Source organism: Coregonus clupeaformis, chromosome 11, assembly GCF_020615455.1.
Source record: "Coregonus clupeaformis isolate EN_2021a chromosome 11, ASM2061545v1, whole genome shotgun sequence".
NCBI classification, from domain to species: Eukaryota; Metazoa; Chordata; class Actinopteri; order Salmoniformes; family Salmonidae; genus Coregonus; species Coregonus clupeaformis.
Genome location: NC_059202.1, coordinates 52277071 through 52292070, shown reverse-complemented (window position 1 = coordinate 52292070; position 15000 = coordinate 52277071). Strand labels below are relative to the sequence as shown.

General features: G+C 46.6%; 1 protein-coding gene across 1 annotated transcript in view; it reads right to left on the bottom strand.

Annotated features, from left to right (window-relative positions):
* The window catches only part of LOC121556646 (kinesin-like protein KIF1A), a 150303-nt gene that overhangs the window by 99263 nt on the left and 36040 nt on the right, over positions 1-15000 (bottom strand). The window contains 5 exon segments of the mRNA XM_045223583.1: positions 1993-2111; positions 2113-2172; positions 2806-2874; positions 3268-3450; positions 5086-5159. Coding sequence (XP_045079518.1) covers positions 1993-2111; positions 2113-2172; positions 2806-2874; positions 3268-3450; positions 5086-5159 — 505 coding nt within the window.

Here is a 15000-nt window from a genome sequence, read left to right as displayed (position 1 = left end):
CACCACAGAAACTACCCCCGTGAGTTTACCATTCAAATTTCCAAGGTTAGAGGTTCCCACCCCTTTCTATAGATTATATTTCTCTACGGTATGCACAGCACCTACTGTGTGATGTAAAACACTAGAGAACTCTACTCACATTGAGACAGAAGAAGAACAACAACTGAAATGGCTGAGTCATCTGAGATCAATGATCCGTCTTTGATAAAATAAAGCACAGAAACCTCCATAGTGAACAGTTTTATTCGGGCCGCAAGAATTAAAGAGCAATAAAATAAGCCAAAATGACAGATAAATTAAAAGCTAATTTCCCCTAACGCTCTCTAGCAACCAAAACATCAATTATCATCTTCCTAATGACGCGTTGCAATTAAATTTGAGGCGTTTTTTAAGCCGGTTCATCAGCGACTGGTTCCGCTACTGTTTAATTGCTGTGGCTAGCTTAGAGCTAATGAGTCAGGAGACTGTGTGGTAATTTGTAGGGAGGGTAAACCACTTCCCCCAGCAGCAGTGGGTAATATAATGAGGTAGAGAGTTGCAGTGCAATACAACCATTTATATATTTTTCACATTGGGATGAAATACACTGTTCGATCCTGACGCCTCAGTGGAGGGGTGGATGGATGGACAGAGCACAGAGCTGTCTGACTGGGAAAAGCAGCACTGATGTATCGCCACCGACTGTGTGAACAGCTACAGAACAGGATGGTCCACGTTAGTAAGTCAATGGAGATTTCAAGGTTACTGAACTGCCAGATATAGAGAAATCGGTTGATTAATAAATTGACGAATGAATCACTGAGTCGTTTTATTATTGACAGAGCTATGGAATTTGGTTCCAATATGTTGCAGCATGGACAAGTCTGGAACTTCAAATCATTCATTGTTGCTTTGTTTGTCTGATAATTGAAATGCATATTTGTCCCGTCTATCTGCTGGAGTATCCTAGTTTTCCTGTCTTCATGTCTTTAATGTGTTAGTTAATGAACTCAATGTAAATTTGATCTATTCTGGTCTGTTAGTTCAAGTCTTCTCATGCAGTAAATTCCCTCATGGACACAAAGCTGTGTAAATAATGATTCTATTAATTCACGGCCAACATGGTACAGTGTGGAAACTGCATCTCACCAAGGCCGCATCCCAAATGGTACCTTATCCCCTATGGACCCTGGTCAAAAGTAGTGCACTATAGAGAGACATTTGGGACTCAAACCAAACCTTCTCAAGCAGAGACTATGTTCCACTTCGAATGCAGGCTCAATGTATTGCCCGAGTCTAAGTGGTATTGCTAGTGTGGATATTGGAACACAGCCTACATCTTTAGAATAAAACCCCATTTGAACTACTGAGAAACCCCATCACCCCATAGAATAAAACCCATGGCCATCATATATCATCTATCCATCCTTAATCCATCCATCCATCTGTTCATCCATCCATCCATCTACCCACCCACCCACCCACCCACCCATTGATTGATTAATTGATTCATCCATCCATCCATCCATCCATCCATCCATCCATCCATCCATCCATCCATCCATCCATCCATCCATCCATCCACTATCCCACCCACCCATTCACCCATTCATCCACCCATTCACCCACCCATCCATTTACCCACCCACCCACCCACCCACCCATTCACCCACCCATCCATTCACCCACCCACCCACCCATCCATCCACTATCCCACTCACCCACCCACCCATCCACCCACCCATTCACCCACCCATTCATCCACCCATCCACCCACCCATTCATCCACCCATCCACCCACCCACCCATCCATCCACTATCCCACCCACCCACCCACCCATCCACCCACCCATTCACCCACCCATTCATCCACCCACCCATTCATCCACCCCATCCACCCACCCATCCATCCACTATCCCACCCACCCACCCACCCACCCACCCACCCATTCACCCATCCACCCATCCATACATACACTGTACATCTATCTATCTAATCATCCATCCACTCACCTGGCCTTGTTTCCAGAGTCCATGAGGTCCTGGATGTCGTTGTAGGAGGTGACAGCCAGCTTGGACAGGTCCTCTACGTACGGCCCCATCAGGGGGTGTTCCCTGACGCGCAGGTTCCCCCTTGTTCTTAGGGTTCAGGAGGTCACGAACACGCTCACAGTAGATCTCCATGTAGCTCACCTACAGAGGAGGAGGGAGGAGGGAGGGAGGGAGGGAGGGAGGGGGAGGGGGAGGAGGAGGGAGGAGGGAGGGGGAGGGAGGGGAGGGAGGAGGGAGGAGGGAGGGAGGGAGGAGGGAGGGAGGAGGGAGGGGGGGGAGGGGGGGGAGGGGGGAGGGGGAGGAGGGGGAGGGGGAGGGAGGGAGGGAGGGAGGGAATAAAGGGTTAGAACACAGGAGATGTCACAAAGGGTCACATCTCCAACAGGTTCTTCCTCATTTCGTCTTTCCTACATTCCTCATGTCCTCCCTCCTCATATTCCTGGAGGCACTATGGATCTACAGATCCCAATGTGTTTTGAGAAGGATGCTAAGAAGAGTTCATGCTAAGAATTGAGGAAAGAATGAAAGAATTGAGAAAAAGCCATAGTGAGAGGAAGTGGACCCTTACAGGAAGACAGGATGTGACCCGACGGGCAGTGGGGGGACCAATGCTCTACGTACCTCCACAGAGTAGGACTTGGTGTTGTCGTTATTGACCAATGCTGTACGTACCTCCACAGAGTAGGACTTGGTGTTGTCGTTATTGACCAATGCTGTACGTACCTCCACAGAGTAGGACTTGGTGTTGTCGTTATTGACCAATGCTGTACGTACCTCCACAGAGTAGGACTTGGTGTTGTCGTTATTGCTGTCGTTGAACTTGGTAAAGAGGTCTTCACACATCTAGGAGGAAGAGCAAGAGAGCAGAGGGTTTGCAGTGAACATTTACTATCAATTTACATATGGTTTATCTGTACACATTGAATAAACAACCATCCCATGTGTTGCACCAAAATATAGCTTGCGCTAATTTCCAACACCCGTCCCTAGATGGGTTTGGTGTAACGTTGTGTTTAGCCATGGAGAGCTAGGTGTTGGATTGGTAGGGTTGCAAAATTACGGTAACTTTCCCGAAAATTCACTGGTTTTCCAGCAATTCTGGTTGGAAGATTCCGGATTTCCTGCTTATTCCATCCTTATTCTGGGAACGTTCCAACCAGGAAAACCAGGGAATATTCAAAAAAGTGACTGGAATTTTGCAACCTTGGTGTGGAGGTAACAGTATACGCCGTGTACCAGAGGGATGATGCCTTCCTGGTCCTTCAAGTCCGGCTTGCCCATCATGGTGTAAGACTTCCCAGATCCGGTCTGGCCATAGGCAAAGATACAGACGTTGTATCCCTCGAATGCATGGAGCAGCATCTCCTCACCAATGTCCTTGTACACCTGCTGCTGGCCAGCGAAGTTGATGTCCTCGGGCTGTGGAGGGAGAATGTGTAGGGTTAGATAAACATCCATCAACATGATTAACCAAGACACCACTACAAGTTGGATTCATTGTTTTTGTTGTTTTCTACTTATATGACAATCCTAAATATGATATTCTCAACTCTGTTTCTCTGAGTGCTGTAGCCCAGGAGTAATCTGTGCCTCTGGGTTCTGTAGCCCAGGAGTAATCTGTGTCTCTGGGTTCTGTAGCCCAGGGGTAATCTGTGTCTCTGGGTTCTGTAGCCCAGGGGTAATCTGTGTCTCTGGGTTCTGTAGCCCAGGGGTAATCTGTGTCTCTGGGTTCTGTAGCCCAGGAGTAATCTGTGTCTCTGGGTTCTGTAGCCCAGGAGTAATCTGTGTCTCTGGGTTCTGTAGCCCAGGGGTAATCTGTGTCTCTGGGTTCTGTAGCCCAGGGGTAATCTGTATCTCTGGGTTCTTTAGCCCAGGGGTAATCTGTGTCTCTGGGTTCTGTAGCCCAGGGGTAATCTGTGTCTCTGGGTTCTGTAGCCCAGGGGTTATATGTGTCTCTGGGTTCTGTAGCCCAGGGGTAATCTGTGTCTCTGGGTTCTGTAGCCAAAGGGGTAATCTGTGTCTCTGGGTTCTGTAGCCCAGGGGTAATCTGTGTCTCTGGGTTCTGTAGCCCAGGGGTAATCTGTGTCTCTGGGTTCTGTAGCCCAGGAGTAATCTGTGTCTCTGGGTTCTGTAGCCCAGGAGTAATCTGTGTCTCTGGGTTCTGTAGCCCAGGAGTAATCTGTGTCTCTGGGTTCTGTAGCCCAGGGGTAATCTGTGTCTCTGGGTTCTGTAGCCCAGGGGTAATCTGTGTCTCTGGGTTCTGTAGCCCAGGGGTAATCTGTATCTCTGGGTTCTTTAGCCCAGGGGTAATCTGTGTCTCTGGGTTCTGTAGCCCAGGGGTTATATGTGTCTCTGGGTTCTGTAGCCCAGGGGTAATCTGTGTCTCTGGGTTCTGTAGCCAAAGGGGTAATCTGTGTGTCTGGGTTCTGTAGCCCAGGGGTAATCTGTGTCTCTGGGTTCTGTAGCCCAGGGGTAATCTGTGTCTCTGGGTTCTGTAGCCCAGGAGTAATCTGTGTCTCTGGGTTCTGTAGACCAGGAGTAATCTGTGTCTCTGGGTTCTGTAGCCCAGGGAGTAATCTGTGTCTCTGGGTTCTGTAGCCCAGGGGTAATCTGTGTCTCTGGGTTCTGTAGCCCAGGGGTAATCTGTGTCTCTGGGTTCTGTAGCCCAGGGGTAATCTGTATCTCTGGGTTCTTTAGCCCAGGGGTAATCTGTGTCTCTGGGTTCTGTAGCCCAGGGGTAATCTGTGTCTCTGGGTTCTGTAGCCCAGGGGTAATCTATGTCTCTGGGTTGTTTAGCCCAGGGGTAATCTGTGTCTCTGGGTTCTGTAGCCCAGGGGTAATCTGTGTCTCTGGGTTCTGTAGCCCAGGGGTAATCTGTGTCTCTGGGTTCTGTAGCCCAGGGGTAATCCGTCTTTTTCTATTAATATGACCAGATTTCAAATGGTGTGCATGTCAAATGTAATCAAAGACCTTTAATAAAGGATTACCGCGTAGTATGACATCAGCTGTGGTGCTGTAAAGCTGCAGTGGTCAGTCAGAGGTACAGGTACTTACCGAGGTATGGGACCAGTAGGAGTAATCAAAATTGAAGCTCTTGTTCTCTTTGGGCTGCTTGGGGTTGAGGATTGCTGAAAGACACAACAGACAGGACAGAGGGAGAGAGAGAGAGAGAGAGAGAGAGAGAGAGAGAGAGAGAGAGAGAGAGAGAGAGAGAGAGAGAGAGAGAGAGAGAGAGAGTTATTATTATTGAGAGAGAGAGAGAGAGAGAGAGAGAGAGAGAGAGAGAGAGAGAGAGAGAGAGAGAGAGAGAGAGAGAGAGAGAGAGAGAGAGAGAGAGAGAGGGAGGGGGGGAGAGAGAGAGAGAGAGAGAGAGAGAGAGGAGATTATTAGAGAGAGAGAGAGAGAGAGAGAGAGAGAGAGAGAGAGAGAGCGAAAGAGAGAGAGAAGAGAGAGAGAGAGAGAGAGAGAGTGAGAGAGAGAGAGAGAGAGAGAGAGAGAGAGAGAGAGAGAGAGAGAGAGAGAGAGAGAGAGAGAGAGAGAGAGAGAGAGAGAGAGAGAGAGAGAGAGAGAGAGAGAGAGAGAGAGAGAGAGAGAGAGAGAGAGAGAGAGAGAGAGAGAGAGAGAGAGAGAGAGAGAGAGAGATGGGGGTCACGGAGGTGGGTGACTAGGGTGAGAGGACCGCCCTGCCTGCCCTGCTGTGTGAAACTAGATCTGCTCGCTGGGTCAGTGATCGTCAGCGTGAAAGACTGCGTCCCAAATGGGGCGCTATATTCTCTATGGGTCCTGGTCAAAAGTAGTGCACCATGTAGGGAATAGGGTGCCATTCTCTGGTCTAAAGTAGTGTACTATATAGGGAATAGGGTACCATTCTCTGGTCAAAAGTAGTGCACCATGTAGGGAATAGGGTGCCATTCTCTGGTCTAAAGTAGTGTACTATATAGGGAATAGGGTACCATTCTCTGGTCTAAAGTAGTGCACCATGTAGGGAATAGGGTGCCATTCTCTGGTCTAAAGTAGTGCACTATATAGGGAATAGGGTGCCATTCTCTGGTCTAAAGTAGTGTACTATATAGGGAATAGGGTACCATTCTCTGGTCTAAAGTAGTGCACCATGTAGGGAATAGGGTGCCATTCTCTGGTCTAAAGTAGTGCACTATATAGGGAATAGGGTGCCATTCTCTGGTCTAAAGTAGTGCACCATGTAGGGAATAGGATGCCATTTGGGACGCAGGCAATGTGGGCCGTGTCTAAGGCCGGAGAGAGGGAGGAAGGCAGACGGAAGGGCTGAGTCACTGCTTCCATGCGCACTTTACAGACAGACTGTTCCCTTCTGGACAATTACAGAGTACAGACAGACAGAGGGTTTGCTTCTGTTAGCTTCTGGTGATCTGGGCTACTGCAGAATTAATGGATACTGTCAGAAAAGGCCTGTGTGTATGACTGGACAGCGACTGGTTCATGTAACCTGTGCACGTGACCATTAAACGTTGATTTCATTTCCTACAATACATTGCTTCTAAGTGCTAGTGTGGTGATTGGAAACAAGCCAGATGTGAGGGGTGGGGGGGGGCGGTTATTATAAAGCAATGACCTTAGAATCACATTTATGATGGCTCCGTACTGTATGGCTCCGTACTGTATGGCTCCGTACTGTATGGCTCCGTGCTGTATGGCTCTGTACTGTATGGCTCCGTACTGTATGGTTCTGTACTGTATGGCTCCGTACTGTATGGCTCCGTACTGTATGGCTCCGTACTGTATGGCTCCGTACTGTATGGCTCTGTACTGTATGGCTCCGTACTGTATGGCGCCGTACTGTATGGCAGCCGTACCGTACTGTATGGCTCCGTACTGTATGGCTCCGTACTGTATGGCTCCGTACTGTATGGCTCCATACTGTATGGTTCCGTACTGTATGGTTCCGTACTGTATGGCTCCGTACTGTATGGCTCCGTACTGTATGGCTCCGTACTGTATGGCTCTGTACTGTATGGCTCCGTACTGTATGGCTCCGTACTGTATGGCTCTGTACTGTATGGCTCCGTACTGTATGGCTCCGTACTGTATGGCAGCCGTACCGTACTGTATGGCTCCGTACTGTATGGCTCCGTACTGTATGGCTCCGTACTGTATGGTTCCGTACTGTATGGTTCCGTACTGTATGGCTCCGTACTGTATGGCTCCGTACTGTATGGCTCCGTACTGTATGGCTCCGTACTGTATGGTTCCGTACTGTATGGCTCCGTACTGTATGGCAGCCGTACTGTATGGCTCCGTACTGTATGGCTCCGTACTGTATGGCTCCGTACTGTATGGCTCCGTACTGTATGGCTCTGTACTGTATGGCTCCGTACTGTATGGCTCCGTACTGTATGGCTCTGTACTGTATGGCTCCGTACTGTATGGCTCCGTACTGTATGGCTCCGTACTGTATGGCAGCCGTACTGTATGGCTCCGTACTGTATGGCTCCGTACTGTATGGCTCCGTACTGTATGGCAGCCGTACTGTATGGCTCCGTACTGTATGGCTCCGTACTGTATGGCTCCGTACTGTATGGTTCCGTACTGTATGGCTCTGTACTGTATGGCTCCGTACTGTATGGTTCCGTACTGTATGGTTCCGTACTGTATGGTTCCGTACTGTATGGCTCCGTACTGTATGGTTCCGTACTGTATGGCTCCGTACTGTATGGCTCTGTACTGTATGGCTCCGTACTGTATGGCTTCGTACTGTATGGCTCCGTACTGTATGGCTCCGTACTGTATGGTTCCGTACTGTATGGCTCTGTACTGTATGGCTCCGTACTGTATGGTTCCGTACTGTATGGCTCCGTACTGTATGGCTCCGTACTGTATGGCTCTGTACTGTATGGCTCCGTACTGTATGGTTCCGTACTGTATGGCTCCGTACTGTATGGCTCCGTACTGTATGTTCCGTACTGTATGGCTCCGTACTGTATGGCTCCGTACTGTATGGCTCCGTTTTGCTCCGACACAACTTTGTTATTTTGTGATTCTTTGTTGTTTATTTTAACTTAATTTTCTCGAAATGTTTCCGCTATGATTTCTTACAACCGACAAGAACTTTTGAACATCAGATCGACAGTTACTTACGTCAATTCCGGCTTCAACTTCGACTTGACTCATCTGCCCTGGGCTCTTTCTGTAATTCTGACCACATTTTTTGGCCTACCCAAGAGGAAACACCAACGTTACAGAGGCAAGAGAGGGGGGATCCTGGAGAGGTTAAGGCGAAGGGAGAACTGGCCACCTTCTCCCTCCATTCTATTGGCCAATAGTCACTTGATAATAAGATGAATGACCTCTGATCGCGGATTTGATACCAACGGGACTCTCGAAACAAGCAATATTTTTGCTTTTCTGAAACATGGCTCTTGGACAAGATACCACCAATGGCTATCCAACTCAATGGATTCTCCATTCACCGCGGCTGATTTCCTTGTCAACACTTCTCCTTCACCACTAGGGGTTATAGAGTCCTAGACCACTGTTACTCTACCCACAAGCAAGCATACAAGGCCCTCCCTCGTCCGCCATTCGGCAAATCAGATCATAACTACGTACTCCTACTTCCTGTTTACGAGAAGAAGCTCAAACAGGAAGTACCCGTGACTTGCTCCGTTGAGAAATGGTCACCAGAATCAGAGATTATGCTACAGGACTGCTTTGCTAGTGCTGACTGGAATATGTTTAGAGACTCCACCGATAACATTGACAAGCTAACCACCTCAGTCACCGGCTTCATTAGGAAATGCATCGGCGATGTTGTCCCCACAGTGAAGGTTTGCTGCTTCCCCAATCAAAAGCCCTGGATTAACACCAAGGTTGGTGTTACACTAAAGGAGGCTACGGCTGAGGACAGGAACAAGTACAAGAAGTCCCCCTACGAACTCCGCAGAGTCATCAAACAAGCAAAAGGACAATATAGGACTAAGGTGGAATCATATTACACAGGCCCCGACGCCCGTCGCATATGGCAGAGGCTACAGTCCATTACGGATTACAGAGGAAGACCCAGCTGTGATCTGCTCAATGATGCCTCTCTAGCAGACGAACTCAATGCATTTTATGCTTTGAAAATAACAACATCGTGCCGGGTGTGAAGGCCGCCACCGACCCAGAAGATTGGGTGATCTCGCTCTCCGAGGCCGACGTGAATCTTTAATCAGGTCAACACTCGCAAGGCCGCGAGGCCCAACGGTATTCTAGGGCTCGTTCTCAAAGCATGCGCAGAACAGCTGGCAGCCATATTCACAGTAATTTTCAACCTCTCCTTGTTCCAGTCTGTAATCCCCACCTGTTTTAAGACGACCACCATCATTCCTGTTCCCAAGAGGCTTCATGTCACAATGACTACTGTCCTGTAGCACTCACTTCTGTAATAATGAAGTGATTTGAGAGGCTGGTTAAGGCACACATCAACTCCATCATCCCAGACACCCTAGACCCACTCCAATTCGCATACTGGCCCAACAGATCCATAGACGACGCAATCTCAATTGCACCCCACTGCCCTCACTCACCTAGATTAGAGGAACACCTACAGTACCTGTCAAAAGTTTGGACACACCTACTCATTTAAGGGTTTTTCTATATTTTTACTATTTTCTACATTGTAGAATAATAGTGAAGACATACAACTATGAAAAAACACATATGGAATCATGTAGTAATCAAAAAAGTGTTAAAGAAATCAAAATATATTTTGTATTTGAGATTCTTCAAAGTAGCCACCATTTGCCTTGATGACAGCTTTGCACACTCTCTTGGCATTCTCTCAACCAGCTTCATGCAGTATCCCTGTACATTGTTATTATGGTATTGAACTGACCCTGTTTATAGTCACCTTACCCCTATACATATCTACCACTATCACTCCAGTATCCCTGCACATTGTAAATACTGACCCTGTACAGTCGTGGTCAAAAGTTTTGAGAATGACACTAGTATTGGTCTTCACAAAGTTCGCTGCTTCAGTGTTATGAGATATTTTTGTCAGATGTTACTATGGTATACTGAAGTATAATTACAAGCATTCCATAAGTGTCAAAGGCTTTTATTGACAATTACATTACATTTATGCAAAGAGTCAATATTTGCAGTGTTGACCCTTCTTTTTCAAGACCTCTGCAATCCGCTCTGGCATGCTGTCAATTAACTTCTGGGCCACATCCTGACTGATGGCAGCCCATTCTTTCATAATCAATGCTTGGAGTTTGTCAGAATTTGTGGGTTTTTGTTTGTCCACCCGCCTCTTGAGGATCGACCACAAGTTCTCAATGGGATTAAGGTCTGGGGAGTTTCCTGGCCATGGACCCAAAATGTCAATGTTTTGTTCCCCGAGCCACTTAGTTATCACTTTTGCCTTATGGCAAGGTGCTCCATCATGCTGGAAAAGGCATTGGTCGTCACCAAACTGTTCTTGGATGGTTGGGAGAAGTTGCTCTCGGAGGATGTGTTGGTATCATTCTTTATTCATGGCTGTGTTCTTAGGCAAAATTGTGAGTGAGCCCACTCCCTTGGCTGAGAAGCAACCCCACACATGAATGGTCTCAGGATGCTTTACTGTTGGCATGACACAGGACTGATGGTAGCGCTCACCTTGTCTTCTCCGGACAAGGTGTTTCCGGATGCCCCAAACAATCGGAAAGGGGATTCATCAGAGAAAATGACTTTACCCCAGTCCTCAGCAGTCCAATCCCTGTACCTTTTGCAGAATATCAGTCTGTCCCTGATTGTTTTTCCTGGAGAGAAGTGGCTTCTTTGCTGCCCTTCTTGACACCAGGCCATCCTCCAAAAGTCTTTGCCTCACTGTGCGTGCAGATGCACTCACACCTGCCTGCTGTCATTCCTGAGCAAGCTCTGCACTGGTGGTGCCCCGATCCCGCAGCTGAATCAACTTTAGGAGACGTCCTGGCGCTTGCTGGACTTTTTTGGGCGCCCTGACGCCTTCTTCACAACAATTGAACCTCTCTCCTTGAAGTTCTTGATGATCTGATAAATGGTTGATTTAGGTGCAATCTTACTAGCAGCAATATCCTTGCCTGTGAAGCCCTTTTTGTGCAAAGCAATGATGACGGCACGTGTTTCCTTGCAGGTAACCATGGTTAACAGAGGAAGAACAATGATTTCAAGCACCACACTCCTTTTAAAGCTTCCAGTTTGTTTTTCTAACTCAATCACCATGACAGAGTGATCTCCAGCCTTGTCCTTGTCAACACTCTCACCTGTGTTAACGAGAGAATCACTGACATGATGGCAGCTGGTCCGTTTGTGGCAGGGCTGAAATGCAGTGGAAATGTTTTTTTGGGATGAAGTTCATTTTCATGGCAAAAAGGGACTTTGCAATTAATTGCAATTCATCTGATCACTCTTCATGACATTCTGGAGTATATGCAAATTGCCATCATCAAAATTGAGGCAGCAGACTTTGTGAAAATTAATATTTGTGTCATTCTCAAAATGTTTGACAACGACTGTATATAGTCCCCTTACCCCTATACATATCTACCTCCATCACTCCAGTATCCCTGCACATAGTTAATATGGTATTGGAACTGACCCTGTATATAGTCACCTTACCCCTATACATATCTACCTCCATCACTCCAGTATCCCTGCACATTGTTAATATGGTACTGGAACTGACCCTGTTTATAGTCACCTTACCCCTATACATATCTACCTCCATCACTCCAGTATCCCTCCACATTGTTAATATGGTACTGGAACTGACCCTGTTTATAGTCACCTTACCCCTATACATATCTACCTCCATCACTCCAGTATCCCTACAGATTGTAAATATGGTAATGAACTGACCCTGTTTATAGCTTCTTACTTTCTCATCTTCTTATTTCTTATTTTTAATTTATTTTCTTTTTGTTTTACTTTGTTATTTTTAGTATAACGTTGTTATGGATTACTGCATTGTTGGCGTTAGAGCTAGCAAGGCACTGTACTTGTGCACGTGACATTAAAACTTGAAACTTGAAACACACGTCACATTAATGTGAACTGAAACAGCCTAGATGAGGCATTGTTGATTGGTGCGCGACTGTCACATCACTGGCACTGCACTGCTGTAAACATTCATTAGCTTAATGTCTCAAGTGTGTGTGTGTGTACATGTGTGTGTGTGTGCGTGTGTTTGTACATGTGTGTGTGCGTGCGTGCGTGTGTGTTCATGTGTGTGTGCGTGCGTGCGTGCGTGCGTGTGTGTGTGTGTGTGTGTTCATGTGTGTGTGTGTACATGTGTGTGTGCGTGCGTGCGTGTGTGTGTGTGTTCATGTGTGTGTGTGCGTGTGTGTGTGTGTGTGCGTGCGTGTGTGTGTTCATGTGTGTGTGCGTGCGTGCATGCGTGCGTGTGTTCATATGTGTATGTGTACACGTGTGTGTGCGTGTTGTGTGCAGCAATAAAGATAAATCAACAGTCTCTTCATCATGTTCTTCATCATTTACAGGATAGCAGTTCCATCTACGTGTCCTGTACATCACGATTGTTTGAGTCATAAAGCCTTTCATCACTAAGGATACTTACACAATTTAGCAACAGAAACGTCTGCCAGTTGCTAGATAGCTGTCCTTAGTTCCACCATAAAGCAATCCCGAGGTTAAACCGTCACTATCCACCATCACTTAGAGTCATCTACAGTATGCATAGTATGTTATAGGAAGGCTGTCAAGATCCTCCAATAGAGTTGTTAGATTGATGAGTGGGCGGTGACGGTGTGTGTGTGTGTGTACTTGAATTCGTCCAATAGAAACTCTCGTTGGACTAATGAACACGCCCTAGATTATTTAGACCCAGGCAAGGCGTTATTGAACGTGTCAATGTCTGTCACCTTGATCACTCTCATTTCTCTCGACCTGTGCACCTACGTTGTAAAATGTAATTCGTAGGCTAGATTGTAGGATCCTCATGACGGGCAGAAGGAAAATTCGACTATCATGTACAGTGAGGGAAAAAAGTATTTGATCCCCTGCTGATTTTATACGTTTGCCCACTGACAATGAAATGATCAGTCTATAATTTTAATGGTAGGTTTATTTGAACAGTGAGAGACAGAATAACAACAACAAAAATCCAGAAAAACGCATGTCAAAAATGTTATAAATTGATTTGCATTTTAATGAGGGAAATAAGTATTTGACCCCCTCTCAATCAGAAAGATTTCTGGCTCCCAGGTGTCTTTTATACAGGTAACGAGCTGAGATTAGGAGCACACTCTTAAAGGGAGTGCTCCTAATCTCAGCTTGTTACCTGTATAAAAGAAACCTGTCCACAGAAGCAATCAATCAATTAGATTCCAAACTCTCCACCATGGCCAAGACCAAAGAGCTCTCCAAGGATGTCAGGGACAAGATTGTAGACCTACACAAGGCTGGAATGGGCTACAAGACCATCGCCAAGCAGCTTGGTGAGAAGGTGACTACAGTTGGTGCGATTATTCGCGAATGGAAGAAACACAAAATAACTGTCAATCTCCCTCGGCCTGGGGCTCCATGCAAGATCTCACCTTGTGGAGTTGCAATGATCATGAGAACGGTGAGGAATCAGCCCAGAACTACACCTGAGGATCTTGTCAATGATCTCAAGGCAGCTGGGACCATAGTCACCAAGAAAACAATTGGTAACACACTACGCCGTGAAGGACTGAAATCCTGCAGCACCCACAAGGTCCCCCTGCTCAAGAAAGCACATGTACAGGTCCGTCTGAAGTTTGCCAATGAACATCTGAATGATTCAGAGGAGAACTGGGTGAAAGTGTTGCGGTCATATGAGACCAAAATTGAGCTCTTTGGCATCAACTCAACTCGCCGTGTTTGGAGGAGGAGGAATGCTGCCTATGACCCCAAGAACACCATCCCCACCGTCAAACATGGAGGTGGAAACATTATGTTTTGGGGGTGTTTTTCTGCTAAGGGGACAGGAATCTTCACCGCATCAAAGGGACGATGGACGGGGCCATGTACTGTCAAATCTTGTGTGAGAACCTCCTTCCCTCAGCCAGGGCATTGAAAATGGGTCGTGGATGGGTATTCCAGCATGACAATGACCCAAAACACACTGCCAAGGCAACAAAGGAGTGGCTCAAGAAGAAGCACATTAAGGTCCTGGAGTGGCCTAGCCAGTCTCCAGACCTTAATCCCATAGAAAATCTGTGGAGGGAGCTGAAGGTTCGAGTTGCCAAACGTCAGCCTCTAAACCTTAATGACTTGGAGAAGATCTGCAAAGAGGAGTGGGACAAAATCCCTCCTGAGATGTGTGCAAACCTGGTGGCCAACTACAAGAAACGTCTGACCTCTGTGATTGCCAACAAGGGTTTTGCCACCAAGAACTAAGTCATGTTTTGCAGAGGGGGTCAAATACTTATTTCCCTCATTAAAATTCAAATCAATTTATAAAATTTTTGACATGCGTTTATTTTTATTTTGTTGTTGTTATTCTGTCTCTCACTGTTCAAATAAACCTACCATTAAAATTATAGACTGATCATGTCTTTGTCAGTGGGCAAACGTACAAAATCAGCAGGGGATCAAATGCTTTTTTCCTTCACTGTAGTAACCTAAACCTATCGATGTTACATTGAGCTGGGTGAATGGAATATGAATGACAGTATGCTGTAATAGAAATAAGGCCATGCTCCTAAAAATAAAAATACATTCCTCCCTCATCTTAAACGGCACCGACCGCCACTGATGTTGACAGAGCAGATGTTTTGTCAGGCTTTGGTTTAATACATACAGATAGACCTCCATAGGTAAAATGCCATGAAGAAACAACTCCATTTACATTGTGTGGATGAGGTGATGAAATATCAATATCAATATCAATATCAATATCAATAGAAATCAAATAGAAGAGGAAGTAGCAGTGATCTGCTTCTTCATCGCTAATGCCGCATGATGTAATCTATTAGATGTCCTTACAGTAGAAGGTCAGCA